At 47.6% G+C, this 24,101-nt stretch overlaps 1 protein-coding gene across 2 annotated transcripts in view; it reads left to right on the top strand.

The window, feature by feature from the left end:
* Window positions 1-24,101, top strand: part of itga9 (integrin, alpha 9) — a 539,537-nt gene that overhangs the window by 344,365 nt on the left and 171,071 nt on the right. For both annotated transcript variants that reach the window (XM_085993779.1, XM_085993778.1), the window contains one exon: window positions 12,100-12,250. In XM_085993779.1, the coding sequence (XP_085849905.1) occupies window positions 12,100-12,250 (151 nt within the window). The remainder of the gene's footprint in view (window positions 1-12,099; window positions 12,251-24,101) is intronic.

Genomic DNA, 24,101 nt, shown 5'->3' with positions numbered 1-24,101 from the left:
CAGGTATATAAAAAGGAAGAGAGTAGCTAAAGTAAACGTTGGTCCCTTAGAGGATGAGACTGGGGAATTAATAATGGGGAACGGGGAAATGGCAGAGACTCCGAACAAATATTTTGTATCTGTCTTCACGGTAGAAGACACTAACAACATCCTAATAATGGATAATCAAGGGGCCACAGGGAGGGGGGAACTAATGACAATCACTATCATTAAGGAAAAAGTATTTGGTAAAATAATGGGACTAAAAGACGACAAGTCTCCTGGACCAGATGGCCTGCATCCCAGGGTCTTAAAAGAAGTGGCTGCAGAGATAGTGGATGCATTGGTTGCAATATACCAAAATTCCCTGGACTCTGGAGAGGTCCCAGCGGATTGGAAAACCACAAATGTAACACCCCTATTTAAGAAAGTAGGGAGACAGAAAGCAGGAAACTATAGACCAGTTAGCCTAACATCTGTCGTTGGGAAAATGCTGGAGTCCTTCATTAAGAAAGCAGTAGCAGGGCATTTGGAAAATCATAATGCAGTCAGGCAGAGTCAGCATGGTTTTATGAAAGGGAAATCATGTTTAAAAAATTTGCTGGAGTCCTTTGAGGATGTAATGAGCAGGGTGGACAAGGGTGAACCAGTGGATGTGGTGTATTTGGATTTCCAGAAGGCATTCAATAAGGTGCCACATAAAAGGTTACTGCATAAAATAAGAGCTCATGGAATTGGGGGTAATATATTAGCATGGATAGAGAATTGGCTAACTAACAGAATGCAGAGTCGGGATAAATGAGTCATTTTCCGGTTGGCAAACGGTAACTAGTGGGGTTTTTTTTTGGTTTTTTTATTCATTGATGGGATGTGGGCGTCGCTGGCTAGGCCTGCATTTAGTGCCCATCCCTAATTGCCCTTGAGAAGATGGTGGTGAGCCGCCTTCTTGAACCGCTGCAGTCCATATGGTGTAGGTACACCCACAATGCTGTTAGGAAGGGAGTTCCAGGATTTTGGCCCAGCGACAGTGAAGGAACGGCGATACAGGTCCAAGTCAGGATGGTGTGTGGCTTGGAGGGGAACTTGTAGGTGGTGATGTTCCCATGCGTCTGCTGCCCTTGTCCTTCTAAGTGGTAGAGGTCGCGGGTTTGGAAGGTGCTGTTGAAGGAGCTTTGGCGAGTTGCTGCAGTGCATCTTGTAGATGGTACACACTGCAGCCACAGTGCACCGGTGGTGGAGGGAGTGAATGTTGAAGGTGGTGGATGGAGTGCCAATCAAGCGGGCTGCTTTATCCTGAATGGTGTCGAGCTTCTTGAGTGTTGTTGGAGCTGCACTCATCCAGGCAAGTGGAGAGTATTCCATCACACTCCTGACTTGTGCCCTGTAGATGGTGGAAAGGCTTTGGGGAGTCAGGAGGTGAGACACTCGCCGCAGAATTCCCAGCCTCTGGCCTGCTCTTGTAGCCACAGTATTTATATGGCTGGTCCAGTTCAGTTTCTGATCAATGGTAACCCCCAGGATGTTGATTGTGGGGGATTCAGCAATGGTAATGCCATTGAATGTCAAGGGGAGATGGTTAGAGTCTCACTTGTTGGAGATGGTCATTGCCTGGCACTTGTGTGGTGCGAATGTTATTTGCCACTTGTCAGCCCAAGTCTGAATGTTGTCCAGGTCTTGCTGCATATGGACACGGACTGCGTCAGTATCTGACGAGTCTCGAATGGTGCTGAACAGTGTGCAATCATCAGCGAACATCCCCACTTCTGACCTTATGATGGAGGGAAGGTCATTGATGAAACAGCTGAAGATGGTTGGGCCTAGGACACTGCCCTGAGGAACTCCTGCAGTGATGTCATGTGATTGAGATGAATGACCTCCAACAACCACAGCCAACTTCCTTTGTGCTAGGTATGATTCCAACCAATGGAGAGTTTTCCCCTTGATTCCCATTGACTTCAGTTTTGCTAGGGCTCCTTGATGCCACACTCGATCAAATGCTGCCTTGATGTCAAGGGCAGTCATTCTCACCTCACCTCTTGAGTTCAGCTCTTTTGTCCATGTTTGGACCAAGGCTGTAATGAGGTCAGGAGCTGAGTGGCCCTGGCGGAACCCAAACTGGGCGTCAGTTAGCAGGTTATTGCTGAGTAAGTGCCGCTTGATAGCACTGTCGACGACACCTTCCATCACTTTGCTGATGATTGAGAGTAGACTGATGGGACGGTAATTGGCCAGGTCGGATTTGTCCTGCTTTTTGTAGACAGGACATACTTGGGCAATTTTCCACATTGCTGGGTAGATGCCAGTGTTGTAGCTGTACTGGAACAGCTTGGCTAGGGGTGCAGCTAGTTCTGGAGCACAAGTCTTCAGTACTATTGCCGGAATGTTGTCACAGGGATCGGTGCTGGGGCCTCAACTATTTACAATCTACATTAATGACTTGGATGAAGGGACCGAGTGCAATGTAGCCAAGTTTGCGGATGATACAAAGATGGGTGGGAAAGCAAGTTGTGCAGAGGACTCAAATAATCTGCAAATGGATATAGACAGGCTAAGTGAGTGGGCAAACATTTGGCAGATGGAGTATAATGTGGGGAAGTGTGAGGTTATCCACTTTGGCAGGAAAAATAAAAAAGCAAACTATTATTTAAATGGAGAGAGATTACAAAATGCTACAGTTCAGAGGGACCTGGGGGTCCTTGTGCATGAAACACAAAAAGTTAGCATGCAGGTGCAGCAAGTAATCAAAAAGGCAAATGGAATGTTGGCCTTTATTTCAAGGGGGTTGGAGTATAAAAGCAGGGAAGTCCTGCTACAACTGTACAGGGTATTGGTGAGACCACACCTGGAGTACTGCGTACAGTTTTGGTCTCCTTATTTAAGGAAGGATATACTTGCATTGGTGGCAGTTCAGAGACGATTCACACAGTTGATTCCTGAGATGTGGGGGTTGATTTATGAAGAAAGGTTGAGCAGGTTGGTCCTATACTCATTGGAGTTTAGAAGAATGAGAGGTGATCTTATTGAAACATATAAGATACTGAGGGGGCTCAACAAGGTAGATGCCGAGAGGATGTTTCCCCTCGTGGGGGAATCTAGAACTCGGGGGCACAGTTTCAGAATAAAGGGTCGCCCTTTTAGAACTGAGATGAGGAGGAATTTCTTCTCTCAGAGGGTCGTAAATCTGTGGAGTTCTCTGCTCCAGAGAGCCATGGAGGCTGGGTCATTAAATACATTTAAGGTGGAGATAGACAAATTTTTACAAGATAAGGGAGTGAAGGGTTATGGGGAATGGGCTGGGAAGTGACTTTGAGCCCAAGATCAGCCATGATCTTATTGAATGGCGGAGCAGGCTCGAGGGGCCTAGTGGCCTATTCCTGCTCCTATTTCTTATGTTCTTATGTTCTTTCTGCTAAATGGTGACTTTTCATGCCAATTTTCTCTAAGTCTATACCGCTGCCACCCTCTGCCCCACTTTCTTTTAGAGCTGGGGATGGAGGGGAATAGGGGAAGGAGGAGAGTGGCTGGGACTGCGGACTGCCCCAAGGCCACGGTGAGTACAGATCTATGGTTGGGTAATAGCACTTGTATGGGCAGGATTAATCCTGGTGTTTTTATCCTCCCATACTGTGACGGTCTCCATTTGAAGCTTTAGAATGACTGAAACTTGCCCACTGAGAGAGATCAAGTTCAAGCCTGGAATTTGAATTCTACTGTTGTTATTTGGAATCCTGTTCACCATGGACTGCCCAAGACACCAGGCCTCCCACATTCACCATTTTGTACTTGCGTGTAGTTATTATCACAATGATGAATTCAGTTTTTCTATAATGACTCTGGCTGTAGTGAAGTATAAACAATGAAACCAGCGTGATACTGTTTCCTGACTCTTGGGTGACATCCATTTCCACACTTCCTGTTTCTTTTGCCACTTTGCTTGTTCTGAACACCAACCTATCTTGTTCTTTTGTAAAAGCTTCAGGATAAAGAAAGTTAACTGAACCTGTTCTGGTTTTTGCTGTGCCCAGCACTTCTCACCACGTTGTCCATGTATAAGTAACATTCATATGATATTTATGTTGTCTGGAGTCTCAAATAGTAAAACTTGCCAACCTAACTTATTATAAGTAATGTGGAGAATTATATTTATTCGGCAGTACGTGTGTATTATAATAATAATAAAACTGGACAGACCACCTGGCATCGACCTCGGCACCGGCTACGGACACGACAGCGGCACACCCAGCCCAGTCGACCCTGCAAAGTCCTCCTCACCAACATCTGGGGACTTGTGCCAAAATTGGGAGAGCTGTCCCACAGACTAGTCAAACAACAGCCTGACATAGTCACACTCACAGAATCATACCTTACAGCTAATGTCCCAAACTCCTCCATCACCATCCCTGGGTATGTCCTGTCCCACCGGCAGGACAGACCCACCAGGGGTGGCAGCACAGTGGTATACAGTCGGGAGGGAGTGGCCCTGGGAGTCCTCAACATTGACTCCGGACCCCATGAAGTCTCATGGCTTCAGGTCAAGCATGGGCAAGGAAACCTCCTGCTGATTACCACCTACTGCCCTCTCTCAGCTGATGAATCAGTACTCCGCCATGTTGATCACCACTTGGAAGAAGCACTGAGAGTAGCAAGGGCACAGAATGTACTCTGGGTGAGGGACTTCAATGTCCATCACCAGGAGTGGCTCAGTAGCACCACTACTGACCGAGCTGGCCGAGTCCTGAAGGACATATCTGCCAGTCTGGGCCTGCGACAGGTGGTGAAAGAACCAACACGAGGGAAAAACCTACTTGACCTCGTCCTCACCAATCTACCTGTCGCAGATGCATCTGTCCATAATGGTATTGGTAGCAATGACCACCGCACAATCCCTGTGAAGACAAAGTCCCGTCTTCACACTGAGGACACCCTCTATTGTGTTGTGTGACACCGTGCTAAATGGGATAGATTCAGAACAGATCTAGCAGCTCAAAACTGGGCATCCATGAGGCGCTGGGGACCATCAGCAGCAGCAGAATTGTATTCCACCACAATCTGTAACCTCATGGCCCGGCATATCCTTCACTCTACCATTGCCACCAAGCCAGGGGACCAACCCTGGTTCAATGAGGAGTGTAGAAGAGCATGCCAGGAGCAGCACCAGGCATACCTAAAAATGAGGTGCCAACCTGGGGAAGCTGCAACACAGGACTACATGCAGGCTAAAAAGCAGAAGCAGCATGCTATAGATAGAGCTAAGCGATCCCACAATCAGTGGATCAGATCAAAACTCGGCAGTCCTGCCACATCCAGTCGTGAATGGTGGTGGACCATTAAACAACTAACGGGAGGAGGAGGCTCCATGAATATCCCCATCCTCAATGATGGTGGAGCCCAGCACGTGAGTGGAAAAGACAAGGCTGAAGCGTTTGCAACCATCTTCAGCCAGAAGTGCCAAGTGAATGATCCATATCAGCTGACTCCTGAGGTCCCCACCATCACAGAAGCCAGACTTCAGCCAATTCGATTCACTCCACGTGATATCAAGAAACGGCTGAGCGCACTGGATACAGCAAAGGCTGTGGGCCCCGACAACATCCCGGCTATTGTGCTGAAGACTTGTGCTCCAGAACTAGGCGCGCCTCTAGCCAAGCTGTTCCAGTACAGCTACAACACTGTCATCTAGCCGACAATGTGGAAAAGTGCCCAGGTATGTTCTGTCCACAAAAAGCAGGACAAATCCAATCCGGCCAATTACTGCCCCATCAGACTACTCTCAATCATCAGCAAAGTGATGGAAGGTGTCATCAACAGTGCTATCAGGCGGCACTTACTCACCAATAGCCTGCTCACTGATGCCCAGTTTGGGTTCCGCCAAGACCACTTGGCTCCTGACCTCATTACAGCCTTGGTCCAAACATGGACAAAGGAGCTGAATTCCAGAGGTGAGGTGAGAGTAACTGCTCTTGACATCAAGGCAGTATTTGACCGAGTTTGGCATCAAGGAGCCCTCGTAAAACTGAAGTCAATGGGAATCAGGGGGGAAACTCTCCACTGGCTGGAGTCATACCTAGCACAAAGGAAGATGCCTGTGGTGGTTGAAGGTCAATCATCTCAGCCCCAGGACATCGCTGCAGGAGTTCCTCAGGGCAGTATCCTAGGCCCAACCATCTTCAGCTGCTTCATCAATGACCTTCCCTCCATCAGAAGGTCAGAAATGGGGATGTTTGCTGACGACTGCACAGTGTTCAGCGCCATTCACAACTCCTCAGATAATTAAGCAGTCCATGCCTACATGCAACAAGACCTGGACGACATTCAGGCTTGGGCTGATAAGTGGCAGATCACATTTGCGCCACAGAAGTGCCAGGCAATGACTATCTCCAACAAGTGAGAGTCTAACCACCGTCCCTTGACATTCAACGGCATTACCATCGCTGAATCCCCCACCATCAACATCCTGGGGGTCACCATTGACCGGAAACTTAACTGGACCAGTTACATAAATACTATGGCAACAAGAGCAGGTCAGAGGCTAGGTATTCTGTCTCACCTCCTGACTCCCCAAAGCCTTTCCACCATCTACAAGGCACAAGTAAGGAGTGTGATGGAATACTCTCCACTTGCCTGGATGAGTGCAGCTCCAACAACATTGAAGAAGCTCAACAACATCCAGGACAAAACAGCCCAACCACCACCTTAAACATTCACTCCCTCCACCACCGGCGTACCATGGCTGCAGTGTGTACCATCTACAAGATGCACGGCAGCAACTCGCCAAGGCTTCTTTGGCAGCACCTCTCAATCCCGCGACCTCTTCCACCTAGAAGGACAAGGGCAGCAGGCGCATGGGAACACCACCACCTCCAAGTTCCCCTCCAAGTCACACACCATCCTGACTTAGAAGTATATCACCGATCCTTCATCGTCGCTCCCTCCCTAGCAGCACTGTGGGAGCACCTTCACCACACGGACTGCAGCGGTTCAAGAAGACGGCTCACCACCAACTTCTCAAGGCCAATTAGGGATGGACAATAAATGCTGGCCTTGCCAGTGACGTTCACATCACATAACCACCCCATCATTTTTTTAAATAATTTGTTTATCTGAATTCCAATGACATCAGAAATTGTAAGAGTAAACCTTGATCAGTTTAAGTCCATCTTGAACATTAGAAGACAGCTTTTAAATCCCTTCATGAAACAGTTTTCATTTAATGTGGGGCTCACTCTATGTTTTGTCAGCCTTGACGCTGGTAGTCTGTTGGTGTGGGCACAATTGACTGTATGCTCAGTGCCCACAATATGTTTGTACACGATTTTATGGCTTTCTCAGGGGGAGATCATGTCTAACCAATTTGATTGACTTTTTCGAGGTGGTGACTAGGTGTGTGGATGAGGGTAGTGCAGTTGATGTAGTCTACATGGACTTCAGTAAGGCTTTTGACAAAGTCCCACATGGGAGACTGGTCAAGAAAGTAAGAGCCCATGGGATCCCAGGCACATTTGGCACATTGGATCCAAAATTGGCTCAGTGGCAAGAGGCAGAGGGTGATGGTCGAAGGCTGTTTTTGTGACTGGAAGCCTGTGTCCAGTGGTGTACCGCAGGGATCGGTGCTGGGTCCTTTGCTGTTTGCAGTGTACATTAATGATTTAGATATGAATGTAGGAGGTATGATCAGTAAGTTCGCAGATGACACGAAAATTGGTGGAGCGGTAAATAGCGAGGAGGGATGCCTCAGGCTACAGGACGATATAGACGGGTTGGTCAGATGGGCAGAACAGTGGCAAATGGAATTTAACCTTGAAAAGTGTGAGGTGATGCATTTTGGGAGGACTAACAAGGCAAGGGAATACACAATGAATGATAGGACCCTAGGAAGGACAGAGGATCAGCGGGACCTTGGTGTGCATGTACATAGATCCCTGAAGGCAGCAGGACAGGTAGATGTGCGGGAGTCCAGAACCAGGGGTCACAGTCTAAGGATAAGGGGTAAGCCATTTTGGACTGCGTTGAAGAGGAATTTCTTCACCCAGAGAGTGGTGAACCTGTGGAATTCTCTACCACAGAAGGCAGTTGAGGCCAATTCATTAAATATATTCAAGAAGGAGTTAAATATATTTCTTAAGGCTAAAGGGATCAAGGGATATGGGGAGAAAGCAGGGACAGGGTACTGAATTTGGATGATCAGCCACGAATGGCCTACTCCTGCTCCTATCTTCTGTGTTTCTATAAGGTGATTAAGAAGGCATATGGGATACTTGCCTTCATTAGCCGAGGCATAGAATGTCAGAGCAGGGAGGTTATGATGGAGCTGTACAAAACGCTAGTTAGGCCACAGCTGGAATACTGTGTGCAGTTCTGGTCGCCACACTATAGGAAGGATGTGATTGCTTTGGAGAGGGTGCAGAGGAGATTCACCGGGATGTTACCTGGGCTGGAGCGCTTCAGCTATGAAGAGAGACTGGACAGACTGGGGTTGTTTTCCTTAGAGCAGAGAAGGCTGAGGGGGGACCTGATTGAGGTGTACAAAATTATGAGGGGCATAGATAGGGTAGATAGAAAGGAACTTTTCCCCTTAGTAGAGGGGTCAATAACCAGGGGGCATAGTTTCAAGGTAAGGGGCAGGAGATTTAGAGGGGATTTGAGGAAAAACTTTTTCACCCAGAGGGTGGCTGAAATCAAGAACTCACTGCCTGAAAGGGTGGTAGAGGCAGGAACCCTCACAACATTCAAGAAGCATTTAGATGAGCACTTGAAACGCCACAGCATACAAGGCTACGGACCAAGTGCTGGAAAATGGGATTAGAATAGACAGGGCTTGATGGCCGGCGCGGACACGATGGGCCAAAGAGCCTCTTTCTGTGCTGTATAACTCTATGACTCTATGGGGGAGAAATTGGGTGAGTAGTGCCACTTGTTAGCGCCTAAAGAGGCAGGCAGTGGCTGTAGCGCCACTGGCTGTGCCTCCTGTGATATTGAGTTGGGGCGATAATGGTGGCGTTAGCCTTTTGCACTGCGCCGCCACCGATGACGTCATCGGTGTGCGCAGCGCCCCATTCGCGCCCCGTTCGCGATATTTGGTAGCGAACGCCGCAGTTGCGCCGTTCGCTACCCGCACCCGGTTCACGGGGCCTTACTGTGCCAGCAGCGGCGCAAGTTAAGGTGGAGGTGCAGGGCGGCCGCCTTTTTCGGCGGCCGCCTGCCAGCACCTCCGTCCCCGGCCTCCTAACCCCCTCCCCGCGGCATTGCCGGCTGTTTCCCGAGAGCCCGGCACTTCTCCTTGGTGCCGGGCTCGTTTGCCGGCACTCGCGAGCGGGGATCGCGCTGTTGCAGGCACCTCCCCCTTAACAGTGGGAGGAAGGCCTGCAGTACTGCAGCGTGCCATGCCGCAGCGTGTAGCGCTGCGGCACGTTGCGCTGCGATATTCAGTTTCAGCGCCCTAAGAGGGACGCGGAGCGCCTCGAGCCTCACCCCGTGTCCCTCGAGGGGCAATGAAACTGAATAGCTGACGATCGCTGAAGCCTCAAACGCCGCGCTAAATCCTGCGCTCAGGCGACTTTTGCGCCACTTTGGCGCCCCAACCCAATTTCTAGGCCTATGACAATGAACAAATATGGCGGTAATTTTCCGAGTTAGCGCTCCTGGTGTGCTCTTGCTAGTAGAGCAGATCGGACAATCGGTCAGTACACCCGATTTGCACCCCCTCCCAATTTTTCGCTCACCAGATCCCTATTCCTACCACCACACTATCTCACTTCCCTCTTCAGTGGGGACTGTGGGTAATGGGAGGGGTGCGGGGAAGGAGAGAGGTCTGGATGGCAGTCACTGGAAAATGGGAGGGCCACGAATTGGGCGTGTACCTGTGATTGTGCAGTAAGTTTCTGCACTAGGAACGGTAACTTATTAAATTTATCCCGTGATGTATATTCAGAAATAATCTGCAGTCAATTCTGTGTTCCATGTATACTATATGTTAGAAAGATTTGGACATAGGTGTATTGGTGTATTAGGTATAAAAAATGTATCTGGCTTTTATGCTGAGCAAAAAAACTTGGTTTTAAACAGTGCATAATCACATCTTCAATTTAGGACATAAGAATCTTTCTGAGAGTATGGGCCAGAAATTCAATGGGCTTTGCGCCCAGTTACCGCCCAAAGAGGGCTTCTGCGCAAGTGTAAGAGGGTGCGCTGATATTCAGCGCTGCGGTAATGGCGGCGGTAGCCGGTAGCGCTGCGCCGACACAGATGACGTCATTGGCGTGCGCAGTGCCCCGGTTCCGCCCCGCTTCCGGCCCAAACCCCATATTTAGTTGCGGCCGCCTCTTCTGCAGCGACCGCAAACAGCGATTGAAAAACGGGGCCGTACTGCTGCGCTACTGGGGCGCTTTAAGGTGGAGGTGCGGCCGGCTGCTTTTTCGGCGGCCACCTGCCCGCACCTCCTTCCCCGGCCTCCTCCACCGCCCCCCCCCCCCCCCCCCCCGCGGCATTGCCGGCTGCTTTCCGCGAGCCCGGCACTTCTGCTTGGTGCCGGGCTCATTTGCCGGCACAATCCAGCGGCGATCTCGCTGTTGCAGGCACCTCCACCTTAAGAGAAGGAGGAGGCCTGCAGTACCGCAGCCTGCCGCACCGCATCGGGTGGCGCAGCGGCACTTAGAGCGCAGAAATTCAGTTTCAGCGCCCCAAGCGGGGGCGGGCACACCCTGGAATAGCGCCCGGTTCCGACTTGGGGCGCAAAAGCCGAATATCTGACGGGCGCACCTGGCTCCGCGCGCAGCGCTAACTTTTGGGCGTCAGCCTGCTGGCGGGTCTTAACTGAATTTCTAGGCCTATGACTTTATATTCTGTCAGCAGTGTCCATTCAAATGAATGGAAAACTCTGATCGCTAGGAAATTACCTATTTCACATTTACTGGGCTATAAACCCCCTCCCCCCCCCCCATCCCCTTCCCTGACCATGATAAACACTTTCTGATTTCTTGCTGCCTCTCTATCTTTGCCTAAACTGTGCTCTATCTTTGGGACCGGCCAGCTTCTGGCCTTTTACTTTCCTATGAAATACATTTATAAAATGAGATTTAAAAAGCTCGCTCTGATTCCCAATTAGAGGCACGGTCTACGTTAATATCCAATGGGCATTAGTCATGGATGGAAAGAGCATAAAACTGCTCGGAAAACCTTCACCGCACGGCTCGCCATCAGCTTCTCGAGGGCAATTAGGGATGGGCCTTGCCAGCAACGCCCACATCCCAGGAATGAATAAAAAAACAAGTTTAGCAAAGGCTCAGATGTTGCTGACCAGATATCGCTGAACATTCATTCGTCTTTAGCTACACAAACTTAAATTATGGAGGTACTTGGGGGGAAAAATTCAGTTGTTTGCACCTCCCGTTAGCGCCTTAAGAGGGCGCTAATTGGGGCGCAAAGCAACTAGTGCCCGGGCGCGGCGATGTTTCCGCCGCTCGCGAAATTAACTAGACATTTTGCGGCGGCGCTAAACACTACCGTCACGATCTCCTGCGCCGGCAGGCCGTGACATCAGTCGAGCGCGCAACGCCCCGGTAGCACCCTGGACTGGATATTGAGTGGCGCCCCCTGCCTTACCGCTAGCAATGACAGGTTGAGGGGAGCGTTTTGCAGTCAGAAAGGGATTGGGGGAGCGCTATTTAAAGGCGACCGCTTCCTGCCGTTTTTTGTCAGTGACATTGTTGCACCACGCATTCTGAGAGAGAGAGAGAGAGACTTCTGGAGAGATTCAACGCTGTGTGAAGGAGTTTTGAGTACTGAGCAGCACTTTGCAGGTTTATTTTGATTTGCCATTCCTTGCTTCGCCAGCGCTCTGAGGTAGCGCCTCGCTCCTCGGCCTTTGCGTCTTAAGACAGGTGTGAAGCGCCTGATTTAGCGCTCCAATCACCTCCAGGGGCGATAAAAGCCAAGTTTGCTGTCGGAGGCGATAATTAGCGGCAGGCGCTAAACTTTGCGCACGGCCGATAATGGCGCCCCAAACGAGGCGATACTGAATTTTTCCCCCTTGTTGTTTCCTCTTTACCCCAACTACAGCAGGGCTGCATGATGATCCTGAACACAGCATGCTAATTTATTTCTGCTTTTCTGATTTTTTTTCAGCATTGATGAGCACAAGGCTTTCCTAGCATTGGGGGCAGTGAAGAACATCTCTGTGAATGTGACTATTGGAAATGCGGGAGATGACGCATACGACACCAACGTTTATTTTAACTTCTCTCAAGAGCTCTTCTTCATCAAAATGTGGCAGAAGGTTTGTAAACAGTAGATGCATCTTGAACTCATAAGGCTGGAAATCTTTGATCTGCCTTTTTGGAACTGAAACCCAGACTGTGCCTGACTTGTGAGTTGTTAAAACCCAGGCTGCGTTACCAGGTTTTAGAAGCTGAGCTGTTCATGGCGAGGTGCGATGGTATCTCCTGTGGCTCCAAGTTTATTTTGGTTGTAACTTAAAGTACAAAGTCTGTCAAAGAAAGGATTCATAACAGCAGTTTGGTAATTTGTTTTCCTTGGTGTCTCCCTCCATTTCAACAAGTAGGAAGGGAAATTGCATTGATGACAGCAAAACAAAGCCTTCTGGCTGTGGAGTTCAATCCTTATCTAATGAGGAAACCTGTATCTCTGACTGGGATACAGTGATAAAGAAAAATTATTCCATTGAATTAGCAGCGATCTCACTGACTTGAACTATAGTTCAGTAGTGCAGCTGTATCATATGATTTGTCAGATCCCCGATGTTCATGCCCTGATCCCATGTTTCTTTTGAATTTTTCAACTTCTAATCCCTTGGCTTTGCTTCGTAGCAAGTTAATTTAGGACACATTTCCTGCAGTTCTGTAGTTACAGTTTTGGTTAAGTGACCTGCTCACATCAATTATTATGAATGTCTCTCATTTAAAAGAAAACCAAATCACATCCCTCTAATAAAAACAAGTTCAGGTCCCTGAGTCTGTCTTCACAAATTAGAGCCTGAGCGATTGGAATCATCCAGGTTGTCCTTTATTGATCTTTCTCTGGTGCATCATTGCCACTTTGAAGAGCATGTACCCACAGTATTCCTGCTCTTTCATCAGTGAGTTATGCAGGGTTACTTGCCCTTTTTTTTTTGGTAACAGGAAAGACTAGAGTGTCTCAGGTTCTTCATCCTTGAAGGGAGGCATCCGAGAGATGGTCTTATAGAGGGATCTGGGGGTCCTTGTACATGAATCACAAAAAGTTAGCATGCAGGTACAGCAAGTAATTAGGAAGGCAAATGGAATGTTGGCCTTTATTGCAAAGGGAATGGAGTATAAAAGTAGGGAAGTCCTGTTACAACTATACAGGGCGTTAGTGAGACCACACCTGGAGTACTGCGTACAGCTTTGGTCTCCCTATTTAAGGAAGGATATACTTGCATTAGAGGCAGTTCAGAGAAGGTTCACGAGGTTAATTCCAGAGATGAAGGGGTTGTCTTATGAAGAAAGGTTGAGCAGGTTGGGCCTATACTCATTGGAGTTTAGAAGAATGAGAGGGGATCTTATTGAAACATATAAGATTCTGAAGGGGCTCGACAGGGTAGGTGCAGGGAGGACGTTTCCCCTTGTGGGGGAATCTAGAACTAGGGGGCATAATTTCAGAATAAGGGGGCACCCATTTAAAACGGAAATGAGGAGGAATTTCTTCTCTCAGAGGGTCGTGAATCTTTGGAATTCTCTTCCCCAGAGAGCTGCGGAGGCTGGGTCATTGAATATATTTAAGGTGGAGATAGACAGATTTTTGAACGATAAGGGAGTCGAGGGTTATGGGGAGCGGGCAGGGAAGTGGAGTTGAGGCCAAGATCAGATCAGCCATGATCTTATTGAATGGCGGAGCAGGCTCGAGGGGCCGAATGGCCGACTCCTGCTCTTAGTTCTTATGTCGGTGTATCAGATTGTAAATGGTATGGAAAAGGTAAATCAAAAAAATGACTGGAATAAATTGCGAGTGTAGAACAAGAGGACATGGGTACAAACTAGTAAAAGGTAAATTTAGCTCTGATGTCGGAATGTTTTTCTTCACATAGAGAGGACTCTCTGCTAAAGTAGTGCAGGCAGAAAGTTTGGAATCATTTAAGAACCGATTGGATGCTACAGTGATGGGTCTTTAGGGTCATTCTGGATGGATGAGCTGAAATGGGCTGAATGGCCTTCCTCACCTGTAATTAGACAATGCATGGCTCCTCAGGAACTACGAATATTTTATTTTGCCATGGCTCCCTTGAAACAGCCATGAAGAAGAGCAGAAAGAAAGGATGTCTTGCTGCAATTGTACAGGGCCTTGGTGAGACCACATCTTGAGTATTGTGTGCAGTTTTGGTCGCCTTATCTGAGGAAGGATGTCCTTGCCATGGAAGGAGTTCAGCGAAGATTCACCAGACTGATACCTGGGATGGCAGGAATGACGTATGAGGAGAGATTGGGTCGATTGGGCTTATACTCGCTGGAGTTTAGAAGAATGAGAGGGGATCTTATTGAAACTTAGAATTTTATAGTCCTGTTAGAATTTTATAACAGGACTAGACAGACTAGATGCAGGAAGGATGTTCCCGATGGTCGGGGAGTCCAGAACCAGGGGTCACAGTCTAAGGATGAGGGGTAAGCCATTTAGGACAGAGATGAGGAATTTCTTCACCCAGAGAGTGGTGAACCTATGGAATTCTCTACCACAGAAGGCAGTGGAGGCCAATTCATTAAATATATTCAAGAAGGAGTTAGATATATTTCTTAAGGCTAAAGGGACCAAGGGATATGGGGAGAAAGCAGGGACAGGGTACTGAATTTGGATGATCAGCCATGATCTCATTGAATGGCGGAGCAGGCTCGAGGGGCTGAATGGCCTACTCCTGCTCCTATCTTCTATGTTTCTATTAAATCAATGTAATAAAGCACAGAGAGCCACCGGGATTGTGGTACTGAACATCATCAGATTGTTAAAACAAAGGTTCAGATGCCTGGATAGGGTGCTGCTCCTCAAGGTCTCAAAGATCATAGTAGCCTCCTGCCAACTGCACAACACCACAACCCAAAGCAACAGTGATACTTGCCCTGAATTTGGGAAGGCCTCTCAACGTCCCTACTCCCATTCCTCCTACAGGAAACTGTTTTTTATCCAGCACGGACGGGACCGACGTGGTGCCGGTTCATCAAAAAAAGATACGGAGCTGAGAGCTCCGTATAAAGCAACAAACCCTGTTGCGCTTCAGAACAATGGGCATAAGTTGCAAGCGTCTCTGTAGCTTAGTGACAGCTGCAGCCACACCCTTGCACAATAACAAATGGAGTAAAAAATGTAATAAAAGTTACCTGAACCTACTCCTGAATTTTGCCGGTTAACCGAGATTTCCGGTTATTTAGGTGCCGGTAAATCGAAAGTTTCCTGTATGATGTTGGTTCTAGAATTTGGAAGGAGGACTCCTTGTACTTGCCAATTTACGAAAGTTGGGAGGATCCTCTACGGTCTGCTGTTCCTGCCTCCTGTTAAGTGCAACCTTTTTCTGTAGGCAGATGCAAAACATGCATATGTTGGAATGTGGAAGAGTAGCGACAGTGGCACCCAAGTGCCCAGTCTGCATGCCACCTTGCTGTGCGTCCATAAACACGCCACATGCTTCTGTTGACAGCGTGGCTTAGTGATCCTAATTTTATAAGATTTGTGTGTGATATTTCTGAACCAACAACAAATTCTGCCCTGCAGCAACACGGGCATTGACGTGCACATGTCGAAGAGCTCGAGGCTCCCTGATACGATAGCAAAATACTGCGGATGCTGGAAATCCGAAATAACAACAGAAAACGCTGGGAAAACTCAGCAGGCCAGGCAACATCCGTGGAGAGAGAAATAGAGTCGACGTTTCAGGTCGAAACCCTTCTTCAGAACTGAGAAAAAAGGCAGGAAATGAAACAGATTAAAAGGCAGTTTGGGGGCTGGGTAATGGGGGAGGGGATGAAAGAAGAGACATTAAGAGATATTCAAGGTGAGACGAGATGGTAATAGGACAGGTAAAGAAACAAACAATGGCTCTAGATGAAGAGTGAAATGCGCTGGCAGAGTGAGAGACAGCTGCCATGTGGGAGAGAGAGAAAAAGGAAAAGGCACAAACCAAAAGTGTGGATAAAAAATATAAAAATATAATAGGGGCCGAGGTTATGATCCGAAGTTGTTGAACTCGATATTGAGTCCGGGGACTTTTTTTTCTCTCTCCCACATGGCAGCTGTCTCTCCCTCTGCCAGCGCATTTCACACTTCATCCAGAGCCATTGTCTGTTTCTTTACCTGTCCTATTACCATCTCGTCTCACCTTGAATATCTCTTAATGTCTCTTCTTTCATCCCCTCCCCCATTTCCCATCCCCCAAACTGCCTTTTGTTTCATTTCCTGCTTTTTCTCTCAGTTCTGTAGAAGGGTTTCGACCCGAAACGTTGACTCTATTTCTCTCTCCACGGATGTTGCCTGGCCTGCTGAGTTTTTCCAGCATTTTCTGTTGTTATTAAGGTTCCCTGAGTGCTTTGTATGCTGCCTCAGTTAAGCTACAGCAAGGCGAGACTGAATTATTGTTAGCATTCAGCAGAAGACCATACATGAAAAGTCGGCCAAGTGTGGCTACTCTTCCTTGGCAATCTTCCTGAGTCCAGGAGATTTCTTTCTCAGCCATTTCCCATAACCAATGAACATGGGAGATAGCGTTGGCAGCCAAACTGGATGTGGCTGAGTGAGTCAATGCAATCTTTACATCCATCGGTCATAACAGCTAGAGATACATTGGGCCGGATTTTCCGATCGGAGGCTTCCTGCGGGCGGATGCTTCTGATCGGGAAAAATCTACACACTTACCTGCTGGCTCCGTAGGTCCCGACGCTTCCGATCCTGGGCCTCTCCAGGTCCGCGCGCACAGGCCCAGGTATCCTAGGTACCCCAGGGGCGGCGCAGGCGGTTCACAAGCGCCCCTGGGATCACATGGGCCATGGGAAACCAATCAAAGAAGGGAATCCCCCTTCACACTTTTGACAGGCCTCTCCGCACAGAACTGTCAAAAGTATGAATGGGGATCACTTAAAAAACAGTTAAACATTAAATACATTTTTTTAAATCACGTATTTAAAATTAGTAAAAATTACATTAAGCTAAATATTTTGAACAAAAATTTAATTTTTTGAAAAAAAAATTCAAGTTTTTTACGGGGCTAAAAATAAACTTAACATTTTTAAAAGTATTTTAAAATTATAAATGAGTGAAAAAAAATATTTTTTTACTTTTTTAAACTCTTATATGCTGATAAAAGCAGGCCTTACGCAGGCTTTTACCAGGCGTAAGATTTTTAAAGGTTTTCAGTGGGAAGAGGTTCTGCAGAAAGCGGAACTCTCCGCCCGCAGAGGCCCTTCTCCAGGGCAGGCGGAGGATCTGTCAGGAGCATTCTTGACAAATCGGAAATACCGGTTTTCAGCGCATGTGCTTGGCATGCCTGAAACCGGCACTTGCCAGACCCCTAAGGGTCTGGGAGCAAACGGAAGCCAAGCGCAGGCAGCACGAGGAGCGCACATCAACCCAAGCGCCCCACCCACCCGCCCCTTCGACCACCGTCTGCCCCACCTGTGACAGAGACTGTAGGTCCCGCATTGGACTCATCAGTCACCTGAGAACTCATTTTTAGTGTGGAAGCAAGTCATCCTCGGTTCCGAGGGACTGCCTAAGAAGGAGCGAAGAAGGGTGTTTACGCAGTGCGTACCCACCCATAGGCATCGGAATATCCGGGCCATTGTCTGTACTCCGGTAGTCTTGCTTCAAACATAGCAACCCTGCTTTGCAACACTTCCTGGAGTAAGACCTGTAGATCTACATCCTCAAAGGAGCATTCCTGCTCCTGTCTATCCTTGCCTATTCCCATCTCAATTACTAGCAACAAGACTTTACACTTTTGAATGTGCAACTGTGCTTTAATTCTGTGCGGCATCCCTTTAAGAGCTGCTGATTCACTGGTTATCCTGCCCTGCAGACCGAGCACGCTCCCTGCACATCAATCAATCTGTGTAGAGAGCAGATGATAAATATTCGGGCCCTCCAATTAATGCCAAAACATAATTGATTTTTAATTAATCTTAAGGTGCACAGTTTTATTGACATACTGAGCCAGAAATAGGATCTCTAACTGTTAGTCACTGAGGTTGGAGCTTAAAACGAGTGATTTAACTTACTGGGCCTTTGTTGAGAAATGATGTGATTGCCCGAAAGAGGAGACGGCTTTGCTTTGGTTTCATGTGGATGTCACAGTTCATTTTCTTGCTGTCTGTTGGTATTGCATGCAGAAGCTTACCAGATATAAGAGGAATAGGACTGGGTTCAGAGCAGTGGTTTAGCCCTCAGCAGTCGCAGAATAATCAGCAACAATGATGGTATGAGTGCGACTGTAGTGGCAGGGGGTGGGCTTGTCATTTTGTCAGATTGACTCATTTGGTGGCACACTCGTCTCCGTGCCAGAAGGTTGTCGGTTCAGGCCCTACTGGAGGACTTGAGTGTCAGCCTAGATTGTGTGTCCCACTGCAATACTGAGGGAGCCGTATTGTCGGAGGTCTCTTTTAGCTGAGGCTCTGTCTGCTTGTTCTGGTGGACATAAGCAATCACACAGCACTGTTCAAGGAAGAGCAGGGTGCTCTCCTGGTATCCTGATCAACCAACACCACCAAAAAAAACCAGATTAAGTGGACATTCATCTTCTTTGCTGTCTGTGGGATCTTGCTGTACAAAACCTGCCGACACAACAGTGACTGCACTTCAAAAGTAAATGATTGGCTGTGAAACGCTTTGAGATGAACTGAGGATAACATCCTGATGAATCTGATGACGTCTCGGGCACTAAAATAAGTTCCAGTGTTACATTTGTTATGGTGGCATTTCACACGTGATGATGTCATGAAGCAATATCAGCAGAGGCGTTCCAAGAATATAACACATCACCTTTCTGCCAATGTTGCGCTCTCAGGGACTGGCGTTAGACCTAGTGGAAAATGGGTGTTCCTGGCTGCCAGTCTAACAAAATCCATCAGTTTTACCTTCATCTCACCGTTAGCTGTGGAAGGCCTGGACTGAGAGAGTCACAACATAAGATTGACAGAAAAGTTTTTATAAGACCATAAGAAATAGGAGCAGGAGTCGGCCATTCGGCCCCTCGAGCCTGCTCCGCCATTTAATGAGATCATGGCTGATCTGATCTTGGGCTCTGCTCCATTTCCCTGCCCGCTCCCCAAAACCCTTCACTCCCTTGTTGTCTATCTCCATCTTAAATATATTCAATGACCCAGCCTCCACAGCTCTCTGGGGCAGAGAATTCCAATGATTCACGACCCTCTGAGAGAAGAAATTCCTCCTCATCTCAGTTCTGAAACTGTGCCCCCGAGTTCTAGATTCCCCCACGAGAGGAAACATCGTCTCTGCATCTACCTTGTCGAGCCCCCTCAGAATCTTATACTTTTCAGTAAGATCACCTCTCATTCTTCTAAACTCCAGTGAGTATAGGCTGATGTACACTGGTTTAAGCTGCAGTCTTTATTCTGTGTGTAAGTGCAGTATTGTGCTCCATTTTCACTACAAGTAAATTCAGAGAAGCGCAGAGTCTACTTCACTGCCTCACTTGCAATCAGGGAAGAGCGGAGCTCTGCTCATTGACTGGTGCCGCTTTTAATGTGACCAATAAGTCACGAGAACAGTCAGCAAGTTTCTAACATTAGGGGTCATCCAGCAAGCCACCTGGGTCTTCTCAAACTTTAATTTGTTCTGTACCAAACTGTCGCCATAAGGGAAATGTTAGGGATGAGATATACAATCAAAAGAAGCCTGATTGATCGCAAGCTATTTAAACATATGGAGCTGTGTTTGCTTTTAAGAGGGAGATAGATTAAAGTGGGTGACATTAAAACCAATATAAATGAGTCTCAGTACCATTTAACGGGATTTGATGGGTCTTGGCTTGGCATCAGTTGAAGGTATACTTCGGCCTGCATGAAACTCAAATACAGGAAACTCTTTTTTATCCGGCACCGACGGGACCGGCGTGGTGCCGGTTGATCAAAAAGCCCGGATTACAGAGAGGTATACTTACCAAGGTACGAGAGCCCCGTACACGGCCACAGGTGCAGGAACCCCGGTTACACGGCACTTGTGCAGGAGTCCCGGTTACACGGCCACAGATCCAGGAGTCCCCGTTGCACGGCCACAGGTGCAGGAACCCCGGTTACACGGCCACTAATATATAGTAAAACTTACCTGAACCTACTCCTGAATTTTGCCGGTTAAGAGAGATTTCCGGATATTTAGGTGCCGGTTAAAAGAGAGTTTCCTGTAGTGGGAGACTGCCTCCTGGTGGCTGCGCTCGCACCCCACACCAAATCCCAAACTCGGGCTCTTGTGTGGCCATGCAGACGAAGCCTCACTGAAGTGGTGAGAAATGGCCAGTGTAGGCATTTCGACACTGCTGGAGACCCGTGCTGGTGTGGCCAAAGTGCAGGCCTCACGCGGCTAGCCAAAGGGCCAAGGGTGAAACCACCAAGGACTTGCTCAGACCGGATGCCGGGAAGGTTGTTTTTAGCGGATTTTTTTTGGGGCTGCCGGTCTCAGTGACGCTGGCGGTTTTACAGTTAGCCTGGTTGGTGGTTGGTTGCACATGAGCTACTACTTTGGGAATCGGGCCCTGCCATCGCAATGTAAAAGTGCTTTATAGAAACATAGAAACATAGAAGATAGGAACAGGAATAGGCCATTCGGCCCTTCGAGCCTGCTCCGCCATTCAATGAGATCATGGCTGATCATCCAAACTCAGTACACTGTCCCTGCCGTCTCCCAATATCCCTTGATCCCTTTAGCCTTAAGAAATATATCTAACTCCTTCTTGAATATATTTAATTTAATGAATTGGCCTCAACTGCCTTCTGTGGTAGAGAATTCCACAGGTTCACCACTCTCTGGGTGAAGAAATTCCTCCTCATCTCAGTCCTAAATGGCTTACCCCTTATCCTTAGACTGTGACCCCTGGTTCTGGACTCCCCCGCCATCAGGAACATCCTTCCTGCATCAAGACCCCCTTCTGATATAAAATTCTGTATCCCCTCGTGGGGAAATCTAGAACTCGGGGGCATAGTTTCAGAATAAAGGGTCGCCCTTTTAGAACTGAGATGAGGAGGAATTTCTTCTCTCAGAGGGTCGTAAATCTGTGGAATTCTCTACCCTAGAGAGCCGTGGAGGCTGGGTCATTTAATACATTTAAGATGAAGATAGACAGATTTTTGCAAGATAAGGGAGTGAAGGGTTATGGGGAGCGGGCAGGGAAGTGGCTTTGAGCCCAAGATCAGCCATGATCTTCTTGAATGGCGGAGCAGGCTCGAGGGGCCAAGTGGCCTATTCCTGCTCCTATTTCTTATGTTCTGGAATAGACAGACTGATACTTTATCGATGTATAAATCTGTTCATTATGGTTTCTATGTTGCTCACCATTCAGCATTAGATGTGACACTCTTGTCTGCGGGACTGTTTACCTGTGTGGAGGGTGAGGGGAAGTGAGATAGTATTGGTAGTATTTGAATAGACTATGGAAAGAGACATTTCAGCGCCCGACAGATTACACCAGCTCGTTGCTCCTCTATAGTTCCCAAGGCAGCAGTGGTCACAGCTTTCTGTTTTCAAACACTGGGGTAAGGTCCATTTGGAAGAACTTCCAGTAATTTTAGATAAACATTAGGACCGAGCCAAGGAGAAAGGTCTTTTAATGTTGCCTTATATTTAGTCATACGAATTTTACAAAACACACCAAATTCCTTACGGATATTTAATTCATATATTTTTTTAAACAACTGCTACATGGTTTACTTTCTACTGTACAAGCAATGATATTTCTTCCCCGAACACCCAAAGGTTTTGTTTAAAGTAAAGCAAGAGGCCAGGGTTGGAACACTGACGTTTTCTGTGTATCGAGCAGCCAGTAATACAAGTTTTTAAATGAATAGAAAAAATCCAGCTGTTCCATATAAGGTTTTGAATTTAATCTTTACACATCATAATGCTCTGGAAAAAAAAGGTATCTTTAGGACTGGCCATTCATAGCCTTGTAGATGTAGGTGCTGTTAGCATATGAGAAGGGAGGGGAGGCAGACAACCTTTACTCCTGAGATCATGGAATATGCAAGAAAATCTGCAGCCAGCGCCAAATACAGAGGTCATGTATTAAAGGCTGTTGCAAGCTGAATTTAAATGGGATTGTGTTGACGTGTGGTGAGTACAGTAAGGAAGAGACAGAATTCTGAAAGTTTTACTCTCCGAGATATGATCTTATTGAGCCTGGTTTGCTGTCATCTTCAGCTGACCGAGCATTGAATGTTGTTGAGCCTCTTTTACTTATTGTGGCATATTTTCCACATGTGGCTGCTCACTAGGTCAAGCGTTCCAAGATCAAGTGATTGGCCGTTATCGGTGCTCGCTGATCAACTTTCTCAGCTGGTGAGATAATATCAGACCTCACTAAAACATCTGGGATAAGTAACATTCCTTTGGGTCTGTTTATGCTTTGCTGCCTTAGAGACTGAATGGGGTGGCCAAGGGGGAGAGGGGTTATCTCCCCAGATATCTTAATGAATAAATGAACTGTGAAATGAGACATGAAGGCCTACGGACCGGGAAAGTTCCAAATTCAATCCCTAATCTGTGCTTGAGTAAACAGATATCAGCCGGTCCAGTATTGGAGGAGGGGAGGGGCGGGGCTACGGTGGGCCTCAGCGGCCCTGGGCTATAGAGTGAGGAAAAGTCAGTTTTCTACTCCTGATCATTATCCAGCGACCTCTGCTGCAAATTAGCATTGGCAGGTAGCTGCAAACAAATTGCCTAGTTGAAATCTTTGAGGGTGGATTTTAACTATTGGGCGGCCGAACAGAAACTTTTAACCTTACCGTTTTTTTGTTTGCTGGGTAAAAGTATTCACGGCACACGCTCCGCCCAGTTGTGTCCAGTGTTCCCTGCAATCTTTGGGGGGGGCCCACGCGGCCCCATTTAAAATACCGCGTAGGCGCGGTTTTTCTGTTGGCAAGCTGGCTGCACGGGACCCATGGTTGTGTCGCTAAATCAGACGTCATAGAACTCCAATTTGAAACAGGAGGGTGCTCTTGCCGTCTAGTAGGTCGCATCGGACACGGGAAATGGGGCGGTTAGAATTTCCCGTGTTTTTCGGAGAGCTAGTGGAGCATTTCCGCCTGGTGCAGTCAGTAAAAATCTTCCCCTTGGGGTGTGGCATGGGAGCAACCTGGCAAATATCCTGATTGTTTTTTTCCCCTAAATTTCCTCCTCCCTCCCCCAGGCACATATCTCTTGGATATAGTGGCCCAGAAATTCTGGTCGGAGTCTTCCCGCGGGTGCAAGCCCCCGACCTGCACTTACCTAGCGCGCCGGCCGTTGAGCTGTGGGCCCGCGTGGGATTCTGATCCTGGGCCTCCTCCAACTGCTGGCGCGCAGTGCTTGTGTATCCCAGGGGCGCAGTTAGTTCGATGCGTCCCCTGGGATCACGTGGGCCATGGAGAGCCAATGGTAGCAGGGAATGCTTCATTCATAAATTTGACAGGAAGAGCTGTCAAACCTATAAATACTATAAGCCCCAAAACATCACTAAAACTTCAAATAAATTTTTAAAAAATCACATTTTTAAAATAACTATAAATTACATGAAATAACTATTTTAAACAATAATTTAAATTTTTGAAAAAATTAATTACATTTTCTAACGGGGCTAAAAATAAACTTACCTTTCTTTAAAGTATTTAAAAATAATAAACCTGTGGAAAAAATGTTTTAATTTTAATTAATTCATCTCTTACCTTGTTAAAAGCAGGCCTTACGACTGCTTTTTAAAAGTGTAACTGTTGGAGACTTACCCTCCCGGAGAAACCTGTAAAACAAACGTAAGTTCGATGCGCACGTGCTGCCTCTCCGGCGCACGCGTTCCACCTGTCAACCCCTTCTTTCAGGGGAACGGAAGTGCCAGTTTCCCGCGCATGCGCAGTGCATGCACGAAACCGGCACTTTCGTTAGGCCTATGCGTGAGTACCCTGTGCGTACTCACC

This window comes from Somniosus microcephalus, chromosome 7 (assembly GCF_052327205.1).
Source record: "Somniosus microcephalus isolate GS21.2 chromosome 7, FLI_Smic_1.0, whole genome shotgun sequence".
NCBI lineage: Eukaryota > Metazoa > Chordata > Chondrichthyes > Squaliformes > Somniosidae > Somniosus > Somniosus microcephalus.
The sequence above is the reverse complement of the archived record's forward strand: the minus strand, read 5'-3'. Positions and strand labels throughout refer to the sequence as shown.